The sequence below is a fragment of the Uloborus diversus genome, chromosome 6, assembly GCF_026930045.1.
Source record: "Uloborus diversus isolate 005 chromosome 6, Udiv.v.3.1, whole genome shotgun sequence".
Classification (NCBI taxonomy): domain Eukaryota; kingdom Metazoa; phylum Arthropoda; class Arachnida; order Araneae; family Uloboridae; genus Uloborus; species Uloborus diversus.
Genome location: NC_072736.1, coordinates 119,982,314 through 120,004,094, shown reverse-complemented (window position 1 = coordinate 120,004,094; position 21,781 = coordinate 119,982,314). Strand labels below are relative to the sequence as shown.

Genomic DNA, 21,781 nt, shown 5'->3' with positions numbered 1-21,781 from the left:
CATAAGTACATCTACACTTTACTTTCGGTGCGGTTATTTCTCACAAATGATCATTAACTTAACTATGATTATTCAAATAATTACTCGTCTTTAACTTTAAATATATTTGTGACAACTCTTTGATACCAAATAAAATCTGTAGATATTTATTGTTTTATTCATCTTTAATATTACTTTGTAAAAAAAAAAAAAAAAAAAAACTCATCAGTACGCAGAATTTTTTTACAAGTTTTTTACCGCCCCGAGAGTTATTATAATTATTATTATTTATTTTATTTATTTTTAAGAAAAGGATAAAAATTTCACAGGCTCGCAATGTTTTTCATTTGTTTTTACCGACCCGTGGGTCAAAAGAGGTTGAGAAACACTGGTGTAGAGAACGATCAGATGAATTAAAGCAATGAGCACTCCTTAACTATGTTGAAAACTCTGAAATATGGTCAAATGCTGTAATTACAAGTTTTAATCATTTCCAGTACTGAATTTATGCAATGTGAAAAGTGTGCAAAACGTAGACTATCATGAATCAAAACAAAACTATTAAAAAAAGAAAAATACACAACTGTATTCAAAAACGCACACAATACGGGGGAGGGGGGGGGAGGATCTACAGTAAGGGTGCCATTTCTCTCTCCGAAGGTTCATTCTTTTCACCCCGGCTGCCTACTTTTTGAAAGGTGCCTGTTTTTCACCCTAGTTAGAGGTCAAATTTCGGCTCCGTATTGGGTGCCGCTGGTGAACAAGCGTTTCACCCCTGAAAGGTGCCGAATGCAACCTGTAGTTTTAACAGTGATGTATTATGTGCCTAAAATAATTTCAAACAAAAGGTAACAATAATTTCAGTTCTAATAAGTGAAAAAATAAAATCATGTTAAAGGATTTTTAAAAATATTGAGCGCATTTCCTATAACAAATTGCCTATAACAAGCAGAATGGTGATTATAATACCATGTAATAACCATGTTTTTAGTTTTGTAATAACAGATCACATTAAGTGACATTTTATGAACTTCTTTAATCATATGGTGCGTCTGCAACGATGAATTTGCTTTGCTGAATCCATTTTTTTAATTATGAGAAAAGTTAATGCGTATATTATTTTGCTTTCTGGTAATGTATTTAAGTACTATAGTGGTACCAGCACGGCTTTGCCCGTAATAGAAAAATTAAATGATCTTTTGGTTCGCCTGTATATTTACAAATAATGTATGGTGAATTGTCTCGCCAATTGGCTTGTACCCATGTTACGGTTCCACGTTATGATAATTTCATATCTCGCCAAATGGCTTGTGCCCATGTTACGGTTCCACGTTATGGTAATTTCGTAATTTACTCGTCCATCTTATGGTAATTTTGGTCCAAAAATTGGAATAGAAAAAGAACCACATCAATTTTTTTAGAAATCGCTTCGAGGTGCACACCCTCATGCTGCAAACTAACTTTGTGCCAAATTTCATGAAAACCGGCAGAACGGTCTAGGCGCTATGCAAGTCACAGAGATCCAGACATCCAAACATCCATACATCCTCCGGACATCAAGACAGAGAGACTTTCAGCTTTGTTATTAGTAAAGAAAAGAAGATAGTTCATTAATTAACGCTAATTATTTATTTAATAGTTTATTTTTAACTGTTTTTCGTTCTCGAGAAACGATAAAATGTAGTCAATATGTTTGACGGCGTATTGGGGTATTTTATGAGAGTGAGGCTTTCGATCTTGGACCCTCCCCTTGCAAAATTCCTGTGGGCCACTGGTTTTAGGTCATAAGTCTTTGACCAGTATCCACAAATCTTCGCTTGCAAAATCTTGCCCTGGACAGATTTCATACTACTGGCAGGCCTCCAGTTGAAATTTTCATTTTAATGTAAACTACTCTTAGCAGAAACACGTTTTAATATATCCTTCTTAACAGTGAAATATCTGGTTTGTAAAACAACAAAGTACAATTTTATGTTTAACTCTCTCATAACAACGGGAGTGATAAGAAGAAAAATATAGAGTTGGATATGAAATAAAACCAAGTTGTAACGTTCTTCAAAGAAACAAATGCTTGGCAATGTTTTTGTGCAAACCATGCAAGTGAGACCCTGCTAAGTGATTGGACTGATGTCTCCTGTCGTTAAGTGTCTCAGAAAACATCCAGAGTCAGAAGGATCAGTCACATTTAGAAATATCTCGATAAAGTTACAGAAATAAAAAGTAGCTAAATACGACAGAGGGGAAAAAGCTCCACTACACACTTAGAGGAGTTGATAATGGGAAAACGACGATACAATCTTAATATTACAGTAACTTTATGACTGTTAGTTAAAACCCAAATTGCTGAATTAAAAAAAAGAAAATGTAATAATAATTGAGATAATAATTGAGAAATATTAGAGGCTTTTTTTAGACGGCGTTTTTGTTGGGAACATTTACATAGAAGGGGTTGATAAAAAATAATTAAAGCTAAAAAAAAAAACCTTAATATCGTAATGCAGTATATTAATGACTGTTGTTTAAGACTTAATCTTATGTATTTTAAAAGTAATAGTTAGACTTAAAATTTGAAAGACATTTTATTAGCTGATTTTTTGACTTTTACGTTCTTCCTACACTACAGCAATAGGAAAAATGTAAGGGAGATAAATTTTAAAAATATGTACATATTTTTCGACTGCATTGTGGTTTCAGCACTTCCCCCCAGGGAACGCAATTTTTGAAGGTTACAAATGTCACAGACGCGTGTCGTAATTAATACCGCTTTAGTTTAAAAACTCTTCTATTATTGTGCGTTTTGGTTTGCTTTTGTTGTTTAAAACAAAGAGATAAGTAAAATAATAAACAAGTAATGCAATTAAAAAAAAAAAGTCATGCCCACTCACCATGCTGGAAGTAGTTGGCTTTCCGAACGTAGACGCAAACCAGCGCCATGAGCTGTAACTGCGAGAGCCGCTGCCGCGTCGAGGAAGGCAGCGGCAGCAGATCCCGCAGGTTGGCGATCTCGGCGTTGATCAGGTCTCGGCGAAGCTTCGACGCCCCCTTCGTCGACTTGTTCGCGTCGAAACTGAAAATAAACAAATTATGTCGATATAAAATATTGCTTGGGTGATTAAAAACAGTAAATAATGCCATTATAAATGTTTCCTACTGGATAAGTAAAAATAATAATGATGGCAAGATAAAATGTTGCCCGGGAAAAGAAAAATAATAGTGCCTGTATACATAGTTATATGAGTCAGTAAAATGAAAAATGGAAGAATAAAATGTTTCCTGGGTAAGCTAAAAGATAAATGAATAATAATGATAAGAAAATGTTGCCTTGGTAAGTTAAAGATAAATAAATAATAATGATAAGAGTGTTACTTGGTTAAGTTAAAAATGTTGCCTGGGTAAGTGAAAAAAATAATGACTGGTTAAAATAAAAAATGATTAAAAGTAAAAAAATAAATGACTGGCAAAAGTTGCTTGGGTAAGTTAAAAATAATAGTGCCTTGTTATACCATTCAGTATAAGGAAAAATGGCAGGATAAAATGTTGCCCGGGTAAGGTAAAGTATAAATAGTTAATAACGGTAAGAACATGTTGCCTGATTAAGTTAAAAGATAGATAAATATTAATGATAAGAAACCATCGCATTGATAAGTTAAAGGATAAATAAATAATAATGATAAGGAAATGTTGCCTACGTAAAATAAAAAATAATGATAAGAAAATATTGCCTGGTTAAGTTAAAATGTCTCTTGGATCAGTGAAATAATGTAAATGTCAATATAAAATGCAATTTGGGTCAGTAAAATAAGTAATGCTAAAATAAATGCTTCCTAGGTAAGTTAAAAAATAATAATGCCAATGTGAAATGTTATCAGGGTCAGCAAAATAAATAATGCTAAGATAAAAATGTTGCCGGGGTAAATATCACACTTCATTTTAATAAAATTGAGTCAACATCACCGGAGGTGATATACGTCCAAATCACAAGAAATATAAATATAACTGTACAATAATGAGGAGCAAGGCTTGATGGAAACTTTACAAATAAAGTTTAAAATATTTCTCCTTTTAGTTTAAATTTAACTGAAACAAAACTAATATTTTTAGGGAAAGAAATTTGCGGAAATAAATTCTGTCAGAGAAAGACATTCTGGTAGAATGGGAAATATTTCTCCTGTTACAAAATTGCTCTCAACTTTCATTCTCCGGAGCAAAACAAAATTTTTCAATGAACAGAATTTGCCTTCCTTTCTTTTTTCCTTCTCCTTCCTTCCCTCTTTGATTTATTTTCCTTTTTTTCCCTGAAACTTTCGTTTTGAACGTTAGACTTATGCTTTTTAGAGACTCTTTTGATCTCGTGTCTTCCACCAGAAATCAATCGAATCAAGTTTTCATCGTTTGTAAAACTGTCAGAACATAAAACTTAAAAGAGCAAAAAAAGTAAATAAACAAAGAAAGACATAAAACGTGATTTTCAGCTCGATGCAGGTCAGGACCGATTAGGATGACATTTGAATGAAATCTTCATTGTCTATTACTTTGATTTTTTTTCCTGTCGTAATAGAAAGAAATTCCATTACGATTATTTTCAACCTAGATCTTTATTTCTCGCATGGTTTAATCATGCCCTAGCCCTTTTTTTATGCAAGCCTATGTTAAAATTATGTATTTGTATCTAATAAAATTTCCTCATAGTTTAAATCGACTTTTATATACCTATTACAACAGGGATGCCCACCCCCCTAAGAGCAAGGGCGCAGCCCCCTAAATATCGCAAAGACCCCCTCCAAAAGCAGGATTCCCTCCCCCCCAAAAGTGAGAAAAATACCCCTCAACCCCCCCCCCCCCCATCTCGATGGAGCAATCTGCACCATGACCCCCCTCCCCCCGCGCCTAGTAGGTGGGCACCCCTGTTTACAAAATTAAACTTACCAACATTTTTCATCGTAAGCTTATACCGACAGCAATTTTCGAAAACATTTAACTAATGTCCTGCTTTGGGGAAAACAGTTTTGCTTTTGCATCCAGTGCATCCGTCAAACAACAGTTTTATTTTCAATCGTAACAAACAAATGTGAGATTTGAACAAAAGTGAATTCGAAAACGTATTTTTTGTGGAATATTTTCATTAAGTTTTATTCTAAAACTGCCTTTCATTAATTCTTACAATGCCTTCGAAATAGTTTTAAGTAATCCGAACAACACCTCTCGTTTCATACACAGAGAAAAGTACAGAAACCCCACGCTTTCCCCTATTGTCACAGAGAAGATTTCCTCCAAAAAAAAAAAAAAGAAGCATACATTTAATATTTCGCCAAAAGGAGTCATTGTTTTCGCATTTCCCCAAAGACTGGCGTAAACAGAACGAACTGTCTTCCACTTGGCCATTGTTGAAGCTACCCGAAATACCAGTTTGACACAAGTTGAAACTTTTTCGGCCATCCACTGAGGTGCCAGAGCATCCGCCCTGCATTCAAAACGCATTTCAAAAGCGCGGGAATTGTTTCGATAACAACTTCGCATTCGAAGTCCCAGAGACACCCCCACCCAAGAAATGAAGAAAGAAGACGATTTTAATTTCCCACAAAGACTGAAGAAAGGATGGGGAATAAATGCAGCCACTTTGAACGCCATCCACAATTTATATTTGCTGCTAGGTTTGGAAAAGAAGAAAGTCCATTTTTAAATGTACCTTGTCACAATCAGAGCTCCACAGCCTGTCTAAGACATATACGAGGTAGTTGCCCCAGAACTATCCCAAAAGTGCCCTCCTTGAAAAGCAGCAATTTTAATATCAAAATAATAATTTGAGGGAAAAAAAGAGAAATCCTTTGTTACCCTTTTTCGTCCTATTTTAATTTTGAATTAAAATTCATTCAGTTTCAGCTTTAAATTTCGTAATTTATCTTCTCATAGCAGGAAAAAAAAAAAGCCTCAAAAATATTTTTTGTTTTTAATACCATTTGCCTCTATAATACAGACATTCAGAGTAACTTTGCGCTTTTTCAAATATTTTACGTACTTTCAACTGAAGTAATTTTTGCCTTTTTGGGATAACATTGATCCAACCAACGAAAAGCAAATTAGTAAATCAGTACTACCAGCAATGCTTAAGTCAAGTCAGTGCTGCTTTACTAGGCACGTGCCATGGAGCCTTACAGCAGGAATTTGTAACTGGAGGGAACAAGATAATCATTAAACATTGGCTTTGGAAACGCTGAGGCAACGATCCCAAGTCACATGGTTCAACTACGATGAATGGGAGACACGTTTTACGTGAAACGAATAAAAGGAACCAGATTTCTGCCAATACTTTTACTTTCAAATATATCAGGTAACTTGAGATCCTTGCTTCAAGATTTGAAAGTTTCACTCTCCCCACCTTTTTTAATGCTTTCAGCGATAAGAGCCATTTGTAGCAACAAGAAACTTAATGAGTAGAGTCCTACCGTCATTCGTGATTGCAAAAAACATATTGAATTCAAGCGGTCAAAATTCAAATTAATGCCAGGGGTTGGATGCTAGATGTGTGTTTTAGTTTTTTTCCCTTTCTTCCGATCCTTTTTGTTCCTTTTTCTTTTGAAGACAGAAAAATAACATTTCGTTGCAAAAAGTAAGTCAAACACATATTTATTTTCCTCAACAGGCTAATGGATCCAGTGGAAGAGTACAGAAGTGGAAGTCTCCACCTACGTCATTTCAAGAAAATGATAATAGTTTACCACAAATAGAAGAGCCAAAAGTCGCCAATTAAAGCGATCCAAAAAGCACCACGCCTTTAAAGAAAGACATTAAGAAGTTTCGGTGTTTTGATGACTCAGTTCCAAGTTCTGATGTCCAAATTGACCTCATCAAGAGTATAGTTAGTGAAAGATGGTCTTGGTGAGTAAATTTTCGCTTCAGAAATCGAATTCATTTCATGTCAGCAGAACTTTCTCTGCGGCAAATTTCAATGATTGATATGTTGTTGTTATAAAAATGTTGTTAATGCATCATTCCTTGACGTGGATACTGAAACGGTTAAGTAAGAACTCAATGTAGAACTAGAAACCCTTCAGTTACGCGGGTTTTTCACAGAAAAAGATTGGTTTAACCTGATTCATTAAGCAGTTCCCAAACTTATTTTCATCAATTCTTTTCTATTGTTCCTATAAACATGTGTGTTCGATGTATTTTGCAATTTGTGCGTCACAACTCTGTCCCCTCTCATTTAGTTTCCTAACAAAGGGGAATGTTTACTACTTACATGCAATAAAATCACGAAACTAAAAATGTAGGAAAAAAAAGTGTAAGATTCTCGGTTTTTGCGAAAATCAACCACATTTTTCAATTTGAATTCTGTCATATACGTTGTTGTTTCGTCAGGGTGTCACGTTGTAGTTATTTTTTTTTCTAAATTATTATAAGTAATCATGTATTATTAGTAGCATTACTGCTGTAGTTGTAAAAAACATATTTGGAGGAACTCACCTTGGGGTTAGGGGAAATCAATGATAGGAAATTCCCGCACGTTAGTTGGTTTCTGTGGTTTAAAACCAATTTATATAACATTTGCATTATTTTTGCAAAAAAAAAAGTATTTCGGAGGACTGCCCTTCCCCCCCCCCCCTTCTTCCTTCAAATTAAACCACTGATGAATAGTATAGTAGAAAAGTGCTTATTTTGATTTTATTACCTTTCGCTTTGGCCATATTTCTGGATGACAAGCTTTAATAGAGCTTCCAAATGCTTCTAAAGTAATTGTACTGTCTTTGTAGAAAAATGTTAACTGACCGTATATTAAACCGGTTTGTTTACATCTGTAAAGGTGTGTGTGTTCATTTCCCTTGAACGGTTTTCGAAATTTTTAAAGATATAGTGCAAAGAATCATTTTGCCCAACGAAATAGAAGATTGTTGCTTCGTATATTTTTTGTATGTTCAAATTTTACAATAATATTGAAAGGGAAAGTGAAGCTTCATTTTGTTGAGTTTTTTTTGGGGGGGGGGGAGGGAGGAGCGGCATTTATCTTTGTAGTTATTTTATTATCATTAAATATTTTTTAAATTACTTAACTTGAAAATTAAATCAATTTTCAGAAATTTAACTTACTAGCTTTTTGCAAGAAATTAGTAAGAAATATCACGAAATTGTAAATGTGGCAAAAACTATTACCTCCGCATTAATTTGATACAAGAAAATGATACTCAAGTGAAATATACGTTTTTGAGAAAATTATTTTTTTGCAAATAAATATTTCTGATGACGCGAGATTGTTTTGATGATCGCAAGTGTTGTAACAGGTTAATTCTACAATTGGTGATTTTTGTAAAAATTACGATTTTATAATACAACTATTGTAAAAAATCCAATTTTATATTAACTAATTGGTGTAAACCGTCTCAGGTTTTTGTGCTATGATTTATTTTACGTTAGGTTAGAAACCTTTCGTACAGTTATACGCAGGGGCGTGAAGAGGAGGTGGTGAGAGAAGGGACACCTGTTAGCCGAGGCTTGAGCCAGAACGGGGCCCAATATTTTTAAAACTAGGTTTGAAATGTAGAAGTAAACAATATGGAAATTGGGCCCGGAAAAGTCATTTGTGACATGCCCGAAAATTTCTGCGCACGCCCCTGATTATACGCTTTTAAATTTGTTAGTTTACGCGAAATAACATATCAAACATTAATATTTAAACAAATACAAAATTTTATACAATAAGTTTTTTTTAAATCATCAAACAACTATGTTTCATCCATTACCATCAAATTTTAACTTATAGAAAGAACTAATATATCGTGGGCTAAAGCACAAGTAGTTACATGCAATTCAGTTTTTTCATATTGCTTCGGGAAAAACTCAAAAAATTTTTTTCACGATTTTTGAAGAATTTTAGAGGTTGACTTAAATGTTATTAAACTACCATTTCTAAATGTGATTTAATTAGAAGTACTTATTAGTGTCTTCTTTCAAACAAAAATTAAAAAAAAAAGTAAAACATTCTATTTTATACGAAATTGCAGTTACTTCGTTGTAGAACTCAGCAGACGATATATAAATTATATAGCCCCCCACCGAAGCCTTTCTATTAACGTAATAATTAGAGCTCACAAACAACTCAACTCAACCAAGCAACTCCGGCGGAACAAACAGAAGGGCGTGAGAACGTTAGGTGAATTTGGATTGACTGAAATATGCTAAGGTCATGGAAATATTTCTCAACAGAGCATTGTGAATCAAATCATATTTCAAATTGAGAAAGAAGTTCATTTTTCAAAGGAAACAATACATTTCTCCGCGATTTGAATGTTAAATTGTTCGCTTTTCTTCAAATAATATTGTAGACTATTGTAGAGAGGAGCTCTGATGAAAAAGTAAATTATAAGTACAATGAAATTCGTTACAGTTTGCCCTAGCTGGGATGAACATATTAGATGTCTAGAAATGGTGGAAATATATGTCGTAATGTAATTCAACAGCACAGGACAATAATGTATTACCTATCAACAGAAAATAGTATTTTATTTACTAGTCGTTGAAAAATTGCTATGGTTTTTCTCTTTGATGGGGGGGGGGGGGATCGAAAGATTTTTCAACAGCTTTAATAATTTTGAACTATACTTTTCCATAAGGGGAGGCCAGGACATTTACTTCCTTTGGAAATTCTATTACAAAAAAAAAAAAAAAAAAAAAAAATCAACAGTGGAAAATCGGTTTGTAAAATGGATTGTACTTCAAATTACATTATTATTGATTATCTGAAAAGCTAATCAGTTTAAATTATTTTGAATTGGAAATTTACTAACATGATTTTTAAATACTGTCGGTTTTCTTAAAAGAATACGGGCATTAATATTGAGACAGATTGTATTTTATATCTCTCTTTATAATTGCTATCGTAAATCCTCTCGTACACAAAATTTCTAAATATTTTGTAAAAAAGCAACATTTGTCGTAAATATTTCATTTAAGTTAGAGTCTGAGTTGCTTCTAATGTAAACTTAAGTCTAATTTTTCACACTACAGTTATTACCATTAGATAAATACATGTAGATAGTTTCAGTATACAAGCATATACCGACAGCTTCGTTCTGATATACAGTGACCTCAGTCTGAAAAATCCAGTACCAATCTCGAAGCAGTTGGCCTCTCAAGCTGAGATCACCTTTAAATTTGTGGCAAAAATTAATTCAACACCTCATCAAGAGTCCTCACGCTCTGGATTATCATAACCAATTTGTCGGTATACACATGTAGTTCTGCCCTAGACCCGGCCATTCTGATCTAATAGAATTTATGCGTGTGAATAAAATTAGGCAGAAAAGCCTCACTATGGAGAAAAGCGATTCATATTTTTCACAACAGATATTACCCTTTTTTCCATTAATGATCATTCATCTATCGGAAAGTTAAATCCAAGTACTGGAAAATTAAATATTTCGTTGGAAACTCGGAGTTCAAAGAGAAAGTGAGCCTATGTTTTAAACTTTCGTCCGTGAAGAATTCGGGCTATAATTATCCAACATTACGGAAGAGAAAATGAATTTGAAATAAAGTTTTTCATGGTGGATTTTAGCTGGGAGAAACTTTCTACCATTCTACCCACAGAAGGAATGACGAACACCAGTAGAGAGGTCCCTTTAGGGATCTCTACAAACTCTGTCACACGACAGGTCTCCGCATTCATCTTGATCGGAGCTGTAACTTATTAAAGGTCATTGGTTGACACTGATTTAACTACGTTAATTTGAGTTGTATAAACAATCATTGAGGAATATATATCCTTGCATATTTTTTCCTTTGAACTCGAGAAGATCCTTGTTGGCCTTCGGGCCTTGAGAGAAGATGGCTTCCATTGAAATTTTGGCGGGGTGACCACGTGACAATCAAACAAGAGCAGTTGGTGGCTGAGAAGGAACCTTATGCTTTCTCTGTTAGATGTCTGCTCCATGTAGTTGAGATAAACATCACATTGCGTGCTTCTTTATCCGCAAGGTTTGGCGACGAAACAAAGAATGGCTGCAAACTTGAGAAAGTAGTGGTCAAGTAAGAGAAGAACTACATTTGGCGTATTTTAAAAGTCAAGTCAAACTACGAGTTAGTCGAAATCGCATTCAGACGTGCAGTTAAAAAATAACCCTACCGCACGCTCTAGTTCGATTGTCACTCTATGGTTTGCTCTGAGATTCTGCCGAAGCAAATGGTTTTTCGTCCATGTTTTTCTGCACAGAGTCCCTATTCCTACCAAATACCATTCAGTTTTTTCATCTTCCCGGAACGCATATTCGAGTTAACGGCCTGTGTGCCGTTTCTCGTGACATTTGCATAAAACGGGCGCTCCGTTATCAGCGCGTCGTGAGTTCTCAGCTTACAGCTGAGGCAACGTCAATACCGTCCTCCAAATACCCGGTAACTCTTCATTAGTATGCAACCAGTCCCGCTTCCCCTTTCCCTTGCGATAGACACCTGGCTGGTCATGTTTGTCTTCGTCTGATGAGGGTGAAAGGAGGATTGAAATGGTGGTCATGAACGCTGAAGCGAATCAGTGTAGGTGAATTAAGTTTGTGTTGCTGATTACTCACATGTCATTACATTCCTTAATGGTTGATGCACAGACTTCATTTCGACCTTGAGAGTTGTGAATTTTGTTACAGTCTTATACATTTTACAGGGACCGGCAGTGATTCGTGAATTTCAAATGCGTCACGAAATGCGAATGAATAGCTTTATTTAAACACACAAGAGCACAAAGTGAACATAAAAGCATTTAGCATCAACTCAAAAAACTCTTATTTTCTAAAATTATCGTCTTTAATAAAATGTCCATCATACCATCTCCCAGTAAGCACTCGGTGAGGCCGTGGTTGCCCGATTAGTAAGGCGTCGGACTCGTTACCAGAGGATCCTGGGTTCGATGAAAGGTCGAATATCTTCTGTGTTCATTAATGGTGACTGGGGCACGTTACATATGTCGTGATTCTCAAGTCCTCCAAGTTTCCACTCCAAATCAATATCGCTGGGGATGCTGGACCAGGGATTGCTGGGCTTCTGGTCTGAATCAAAAAACAGATGTCATCAGGATCACCCCGAACCGCTGTACGGGGGGACTCTGGAGTTTGATGTGAAGTAGGATGTACGTTGTACGCACTCGGTAAGTTTCCTATTCATGTGTTATAATCGCACATTACCTGTTGCAGCATCTCTTACAGGAATTCCCGTTGAATTTCTTGCTAATTCGATAGTTTAACTCCTGAATTGCGCGTTGAATTCATGAAGAAATTCAACGAGTTCCCGTGAAGTTGCTGCAACAATTAAATGGTGACGTTAACAGAAAACTTACCGAGTGCGAAAAAAGGATGGTATGGTGGACCTTTAAGACATTATTTTTGGAAAACAAGTTTTTTGTGTTTGGGAACTAAAACTTGTGTGTCTTAAATAAATAAAGCTAATCTTTCGCTTTCAAAAGCGCTTTTAAAACTCCGTCGGACCCGGTATATCATTATACATTCCTTGATGATTAATGAAATTTTTATCAAAATGATAGTTGTCCATTCTCTCTCAACCTTAATAAGGATATTCCCATCATTGCGTATTAATTTCAGGTACAAATGTTATGTACCAATGATGGGTAGTATTACTGATCCATTTGTCGAACTACTTAGTCGTCACTTCTAACATGTATCATTTCGTGAATTAGCACTCTAGCACGCCCCGTCACGCCATGGGCAGATCATTTCATCAATGTCACGTTTCGTCGTCGCCAGTTCGTGGTTAGCAATTTCATTAGTTAACACTTTTTTGCCAACTTCACTTTAGAGACGGACGTGTCATCAACTAGCACATTTGTCAGATCATATCGTTGACATCATTTCGTGGACTGCTGTTTTTAATCGACTGTAATTTTTCTTTCGATAGATCGTTCCATCGATCTCCTTCACGGATATCACGGAACCAATCGTTCTGCTGCTATAGACCCTCTTCGTTAGATAATTTCATCAATTGGCATCTTTGGTGTTCATGTTGTGGTCATAGCTTTTATAGAATTTCTTTGGTAGATCGTTTCGCTTATATTCACTTGTCGCATACAATGGTTTCGCAAGAGGATCGTACCGCGAGTTTTCATCTCAAATAAGTTCGAAGTCCATCCAATTTTGGTAGACATTTTGTAGATTGAGTTCAAGCGCACAATATCTCTTGAAATCTTAGTTCAAAAGCGCGTGTTGAAATGCATTACGAAAAGGATTTAAAAAAATTCCTCGTAGCTGTTTTAATTAGTATCATATTTGAATTATTTTGGCTTTTTTGTTTATTTGTTTTTGTGTCATTTTAATAATCATTTGCTTCAAATTATAGCCACACTATTTTTTATGTTAATAAAATGCTCTCAACTTTGGAGTACATCTATGTCTTTGAAAGAAAAATATCTTGCTCTCAACAAAACAATGCATTAATATCAGTTTATTACTACTATTAGTATTCTTTTTTAAACCTTTCCTTTCAGTCGCGTAAAAAATTGGATATAGGTACAAGCAAACAAACAACAAAAATATATATATATATATATATAAACGAAATTTTCTTCTTCTTTTTTTTTTTTTTTTTTTTTTTTTTTTTTTTTTCTCCCTTGAAAAGAAAATGCTTTGGTGCTTTAAATCCTGATTTTGGAAAAAAAAAAAGAAAAGAAAAACGGACTTGTCACCCTTTACCAGGGTCCAATTAAGATATTAGGAGGGCCTAGATTAAGAAGTTTTTTAGAATCTCTCTGTCGTCAAACCTTACAAATTTAGCCAATAGCTAAAGTAATTTTAGTCATTTCGGGGTCTCCAAAAACCGGAGGCCCTATAGGAAATGGCATAGTTTGACTATTTCGCAATCAAGCCCTGCTCTTTACTTCCCAGGCACAGGAGTATAGTTGCATATAATTTAATAAACTATTCCATTATAATTAAACTTACCGTTCATTACGGTTAAATATATTTTTAAACTGTTATATTTTCATGTTTCTCAAAAAGAATAAATAATTTAAAAGATATGACAAACGATGTGAAGCTGTTTCTATAAACACGATATCTCTTGTTTCACAAAGATAACGAACAAACATCGAGAATATCTCTCGTCCATCCATAACGACATCCAACTGCGTCATTAAAAAGACACCCATTCCACAAACTATTTGAGAATTGAATATATTAAATTGAATTTTAGGAAAGCAAACTGCTGGCTGAATCAACAGAGGCATTGAACCGATGAAATGGACCTAAATGGACACAATTTCGTTAATCTCCTGAGCAAAGTTATGGCAGTAGCACAAGTTTCGTGACCATCCTTGTTGATTCAATCGCTGCTGATTGACGATTTTAGCCGTCCGGTTGCATGATTGCTGGATTTTTACGGGGGAAGCTCATCGCATTACGCAGAAAAGTGTAGTTTATGACTTTACTGCGTAATTAAATGAAATAATGCTGTTGATGATGTTTTAACATGAGTTTGAAGACTATTTGGAGCTACAAAAGGTTTCTATTCAAAATTTTTGATGATCCATGCCGTAAAAATATGATTTTGATAATAAACTTGAGTCTGAGACAAAGAAGAGCACTAGTTTGATGTTGTTAGTTGTCTGAAGCACTTTTGACGTAAAGTTTTGTCGAAATTAATTTGGTGCTGCATTTGACTTCGGCGCAAAAATTTAGCTAAACTCTACGACTAATACAATATTCAGGCGCGTGATTTTAAAAATTTCCGAGGGGGGGGGGGGAAAGGGCGTACACTCAATGAAAATTTCACCAAACAGCAGCAAAAAAAATGCGCACATACATTTAAATACATTGATCTCCCAAAGTCAGGGGGAGGGGCAGTTGTATCCCCTGACCCCACTAAATAACGGACCTGGCGATATTGTTAAAACGTAAATTTTTAAACGTACCATTTAAAATCGAAAGAAAGTAAAAGCTATTGATAAATCCAACGACAGACTATTGCGTATTTCTAAACACACGTAGTCCGCAGAAAATAAGCATTGACAGCATTGAAGAAAACAATACTGATGATAATAAAAAGTATTTTTCAGCCATAAACAGTAAGAAATTCAAACCTATTTTCGGTTAAATACGTATTTCACCTATGATGTACGGATAACTTGCTATTAGGACATAGAAATAAAAATAACAAAATCAAGACAATGCTATCTGGCTTTTCAGACAGCAATGATTAACAATTACTTGTCAGCGATTGTTAACGTAATTATTTGCATTCTTTGATAGCTTCTCGGAAAGTAGGTGGAACCTGGAAAAAATATGATATCTTCCAATGTCTGGTCAGTATTTGTGCTCTTATTAAGTTGAGTAAACAGACTTCTGCTGAGACAGAAAATGGCAAAAAGAAGGAAAAGCAGACACGATTCAAAAGACAAGACTCCAAAACTGCTGAACTGCTTTGTATTCTGGTGGAAGTAAGACTTGATTCTTTTTAGCCAAATGAATGAAAAATGTACGCATTTCGCTATTTAGTGGCAGTAACGCCCCTCAAATAAGAGAACACGTCTCACTTCCCCGGCATTCACAAAAGCGTAGTCAGTACCGGAGGAACACTTGAGGAATCATTCTTTTGCTGCTTTTCAGTGCTCATCAAGTTTGGCTGCCGTCATTTCGGATGGGGAATGGCTTGGCCTCTTAGCACGTGGGTGTCTCCCTGATATCATACGGGGAACAATGAAGGGTCGACTTCCTCATGACATTCCCTGCGCGGCAAGTTTTCAGTGACAGACAATAAATTGCCAGATACTCCAAATAAAAGGTACTTAGTGTTTGCAAGTGGCGCGATCTCATCCTAAAATATGATCTTCTTAATAACCAACTACCATTCCCATTCACAATCTGGCGGATAATGTAATTTTAAAAAATGTTCGTATTATCTACAGACACAACGCTATCCCCCCCCCCACACACACACAGTGAATTTAGCTCATTTCAATTAAAATTACACAGGCAGCAGATGTTACTTTTGCTTCAAAATTTTTGAGTGGTTACTTTCCCTAAACGCTAGTATTACACAAACTCTTAATGCATATTCATTCATCGTAGCGCAATGAACTTTCAAAAATTTATCACGAACTTTAAGTCGAAGTCAATTTTATTATTATTTGTTGAAATGGCGAATGTTTTAATGCAGTTTATTTCCTTTTTGTACTGAAACCACAAATATTTTGATTACTCAAAGGAAGTTGTTATTGTCATTTTATTTAATTTGTTTTGAGCATTCGAGCCGAACTATCCATAAATTAACATTAACGAATATAGATTAATTAGTTTTGTCGCAGTAAACATGTTCTGTAATCATCACGGCCTGATCACTGAATAGGTCAACTAGGCTGTGGGCTAGGGACCCAGCTTTTTAGTGTCTCTCAAATGGCTAAAATTGATTTAGCCAATGACTAAAAGTGTAAGGTTTGACTGCATGGGGGTTTCAAAAAATTTTTTTGGCCCTGATATTTTAATCGGGCCCTGTTTGTAATGTTTGATAGTAATAAGCACCCGGGTAGCAGAAACTGTGGCACTGTGACGTACGTCTCAGATTCTGGAGAAAGTCTGCAGACTATTAGTTTTGGCAAAAAATAACCTAAATTTTTTAAAGGAAAAAAAATCTTTAATTTCAGCTATTTGAAGATTTGTATCGTATTTTCTGGGATAGAGTCCATAAGTAGCAGTTTTTGTATCAACATCTTTTTTTCAAGCATTTCTCGGTGACATTTAAGATTTAACAATTAATTTATAACGTCGGTTTATCTTGCAGACTATTTTTTGATTTTTAATCTTCTCCACAAACTGCTGAAAAACGAAAAAAAAAAATAATCGCCTGCTGGATAATTCTATAGAAAGAGTTTACTAAGCAGAGGTTACTATTACCATTAAATGCTCCGAGTTCTCGGAAAATGTTATTAAATTTTGATATGAAAAAATACATTGTGATCATCTTTTCCTTTGTTTTTGACTCTCATTTCCCCTCTCTTCTGCGGTTTAACATTCAGATAATCAAGAGTTCCATAAAAATTCTCTGTGCTCACGTATTCCCATTACAAGCAAAAACTAAACAAACCGCTGTTCTTCCAACTGGAAGAAGAAACACATTTGAGTCTGTCAATCTTCTGCAAATTGAAAAATTGATCTACTTTATCCCCCTTTGCTTCAGTTTTATACAATGTCGTAAACTACGTTGTCTCTGCACCAAATCACACAGAAGCGAAAAAGAACGTGACTTGGTGGTCATAGAATAAACCCGGAGATATACATTCCCTGTAATACAATTACTGCATTAAGCGTATTTGCTCAGAAGTTACATTACCAATATTCAAAGACAATTGCCGTTTTGCGTGCATTGCGGTTGATGTACGAAGAAAAAATAAACAATATTTATATTCATTAACTCTGCAATTGTTGTAAAAATGATCATGAACCGTAATTGCAAAAGTGCACTTTATCAACGAACTTCAGTGCATATGGACGCTGAGAAAGGGAAGAAAAGGAAAAAATTATAACAGAGTAAAACATCTGTACCCGGATTCCGGAACTACCAATAAGGATTCGTTTTATATTAGTAAGACAAGTGATTCGTTTAACTATCATCCCTCTTGCACTAAAGGCTTTTTTAAGCGCTCTTTGGTAGTTTTGTCTTGGACATTGGTTAGAATAAAACATCCAATGAGAACAGGGCCGCCGAGAGCCAAGGCGGGTCTCTTGTTGGTTTGATCACCGGGGTCCCTTCCACCAGAAAACATATCAAACTTATATAACAAAGATTCGATGCGGGCCCCCTCAAAAGCCGGACCCCTAGTTTTCGACTAGGCTGACATGGCTTCTCGTCGGCTCTGAATGAAAAATTCATTTGTGCCAATAATGCTAGTAGCTTATTCAATTATCTCTTGATAGTTGTTATTGAGGTAATAGATAATAGCGTCGTTCACTGAAGAGCCGGGACTCACCAAAAATATGAGTGATTTGTATAAATATCATTTAGAAAGAGATTGTTTGTAGTAAGCCATCATGTATCATTCCGATTGCACCGACGACATAGTTAATCTTTTTTTTATAACTGTTTCTTGGACACTGATTAGAATTACATCATAAATCCTATTTAATATTAGTCAATAGCGCTATGTACATAATTTGTTGTATGTAGATATGTTAATTCTCTGATAATTGTTGATAGATTCCTTGGTAGTTGTTGCCGAGGGAATTGATGGAATAGCATCTTTCAATAAGGAGCCAGTACTCTCCGTAAAGCGATTGATTTTTAGATCCTCTAAAATAGTGTTGGTGACTAATATGACCGCTCCTTGGTAATTGGTGCACAGATACAAGAATTAATTTTGATTCTTATATCTATGCAACATATGGTGTAATTTTATAAAATATTGTGGAAGCTATAAGGGATTTAATGTGCTAGAGCTCCGTTAAATTCACAATGCTGAACTTAATTGCTTGAAAAATGAGTTTACTACTTTCAGAAATTGTTTTTTGAAACTTTCTGATGCATTTTGTTTGAAGAAGATTCTACATTGTTAGCAGAAATATACGGGTGCACGCCTCTGCACTATATTTCAATTTAAAACAGACTCTATGGAAAGAGAAAATACTAATTCCACCCGCACTTTTCAATCGACCAATAAGGATTCAATATTTCCCTAGGAGGCAGGTGCCTTTGTGGTAAACACCATCTTCGAAGTTATTGGTGACTTATTGGGTTGTTCGGGAATGATAGCCAGGTGGTGCTTGAATGGAAAGATTAAGAAGGTGGGGGGAGGCATAGGGAAGAAAAATTAAGGATTTTAATCATGGCCTCCACCAAAAAGTTGTAGCCGAGAAACGGCAAGATAGCTGTTTGGACAGCTGAGATCGTCTCCCCCACTCTTCCAGAGCGGATGTTTCCAACCATAATGAGGCCACGCTGGCAGATGTTTCTGAGCTTTCGGAAAAGAAAGCATTGTCTTAACCTGAGATGGGTCAAGAGAATCTTTCCCTCGTAATGGATATCATTTTGAAATTAAAAAAGGAATATGGGAGGGTTGAGATGGAGAGAGAGTTTCAGTGGTACCACTTGCGTGTATGGTGGGAATGGAGGTTGGGATAATCGAGGTTTCACACAATGCTTAACCAGTGTTCATTAGCGCAGTGGGAAAAGCAGACAATAGATCATGGCCTAAAGTATTTAATTCCAAGGTAATTTCTCCCATCACGGAAACGGACACAACTTTAAAAACTTTGAGCTCTGATTAATAACAGTAGATGAATACTACAATAGGATTAGTCCAACAATTAGAGGCTTCTTGGCTACATACTTGTCCAAACGCAGAGCCAAGTTTAGACTTAGTGCTTGAAATTTGCAATAAGAAAAAGTGAGGTCGTCTTGAGAAGAATTGGGAATAAACTAGAAATTACTGGTGAAAAATATATGATCAGGTATTAAAAAAACGGAAAGTTATTAAAACGCAGATTTAAATAGATGAAAAGTGATGGCAATTATTGAAATATGATAGTAAAAGATAATGATTAAAGGCAAAAAATCATTATTTCCTAGAACTAGAACAATAAAATAAACTGAACTCCCCATATGCATTTGAAAACTAACGATATAATAATATCTTTAGTAATAACCGCTAGTCTCTTAACTTTCTACTATTTGGAGAGAACTTGAGAGCTTAAAATAAAGTGATTTTCATTGTTTAAGATTTGAAACAGAAAATATCAGTTGTTTATTGAGCTTTAAGAGAAAGATTAGCTACACTTGTTTTTTTTTTTTTTCTGTATATACAATTAATCTTCAACATGTTATTGAAATTTTAGAGTCTGCTGTGATGTATGTTTCTAGTAAATTTCTGATAAAAGAAGTGAACTAATCGAGAAACCAAACAGGAGAAAGATGCAGAAAAAAAATAAAAAAAGAGTTTTAAAAAAAAAAAAATATGCGTATTTTCGACAGTAACTTATACGAAGAGGATATGCAAATAAGATGAAAAAGCGTAAAAAAAGATATGAATCGATGGATGAGGGGAAAGGGAGTTAAAAACGTAAATGAACTATCAGTTGCACCATTATCACATCATTTTTAATAAAAGCATTTCTCGGGAATTTCCCAGAAAAATATATAGCACAAAACAATCTTTTTTAACCGTAAAAATAAGTTTCAATCTTTTTAAAGTAAAATACTAAATTTCCATTAACAATTTCGTGCTGAGAAAATTTAACGTACGGATTGGTGAAAGGAAACTTGAGTAAAAACATTGGAAAAAACATGAAAAAGAAAAGTAAGAGTAAATTATACCAGATCGCCTCACATCTAATTTCCATGCCTCCATGTTTTAGCAACTTTACTGTTAAGGTAAATAATTATTGTTTTTAAAAAGTCTGACAGTTTACTTGATACTTACGTATTCTTTGCAATTTTTGAATACCTAGAGTGTTGAAATCATTTGAAATAACTGACAAATTAATGCATACTTATGTTATTTGGGCACCCCCCTTCTTCCTTCCTTAAAAAAGTTTGTTATTTCCGGACTTTTTTTTTTTGGAGCAGTTTGCTGCCGTAGACAAAATGTTAATCGAAAATGGCTTTATTTTAACCCCTCTTATCTTCAAGTCCTGTTGAACTGAGTATAGGTACTAGTGATGGAAATCTTCTTATTTATTTTCTTTGCATCATCATTTTATTTATTCAAATTACTTCGTAATGCTAAAAACGCATGCAATGCAAATTCTGTGATCTTGAACCACACCCATCTTTATAACCATCCCATCTTGGAAAATGAACATTCCATCAAAAATATGGAATTCATGCCACTCAATTGTACAATTCTTGACAAACGGCAATCTTCGTCAACTTGTTCCGTATATCACATTGCGAAGAAAAAGACGAAATCTTTCCAACTTTTTTGCTCAGAGAAAGTGGGCAACGCTCCCCCCCCCCTGCTGCCCCGGTTAATAAGTGCTGTCCCCCTCCCAATTGATTGACAGGTGGGTGGATGGCAAGGGTCCGACGTCAGGTGGCCAGCAGGGGGCACTTGTCACACGCCGCAGATGAAAAGAGATCTTCGTCTTCTTTCATCCGGCAATTCTTGGATCCTTCTTTGCTCGCGCCATGTTCGGTGACAGCGAGCTGCAGCTCAGGCTCAGGTATTACCGAATGCAATGAGGGACCGGTCATTTAATGCATGAAATCCAATGAAGATCTATTTTTTAAATTTTATTTTGCTCTTAACCTTCATATTGCTCAATCCATTTGAACAAATGAGACAGTTTTTACGCATATATTCGCACTTTATTCTCCGAATTTCAAACTTTGGCTTTTATTATTTACATACAGTTGGATGTCGATAACTCGAAGCTTATAACTCGAATATGCCTTTATCTCAAAGTTTTTATTGGGTCCCAAACTCTTGAGATTGTTGTGCAAACTTCCCATAATTTAAACTACCAATAATTCGAACGTTTTAGCCGATCTCTCGAGACTTCCAGCTATTGAGAGTTGACTGAAGAAATCCCGTTACAATAAACAAGGAACCGCAAATTCCAAAATTCAGGCAATGGTACTCATTGTAACGGGATTTCATTGCATATTCGAATATCAAGAACCATTATGTTACATAATATGAAATATCAACTTGCTGCAAAGTTTTCTTGTTTTTGAAAAATAATGATAGGCACATGTTGCCGGCGTGACCATACGGTCACACTTACAACAAATACATATCATTATTTTTCAAGAACAAAATCAGTTTTAGAAAGTTGATACTCCAATTTATGATACATAACGGTTCCTTATTGTCGAATATATCACAATT

The 21,781-nt window shown here is 35.1% G+C and overlaps 1 protein-coding gene across 1 annotated transcript in view; it reads right to left on the bottom strand.

Moving 5' to 3' along the window:
- LOC129225283 (PAS domain-containing protein cky-1-like) overlaps window positions 1-21,781 on the bottom strand; it is a 183,030-nt gene that overhangs the window by 111,426 nt on the left and 49,823 nt on the right. The window contains exon 2 of the mRNA XM_054859869.1: window positions 2,865-3,046. Within this exon, the coding sequence (XP_054715844.1) occupies window positions 2,865-3,046 (182 nt within the window). The remainder of the gene's footprint in view (window positions 1-2,864; window positions 3,047-21,781) is intronic.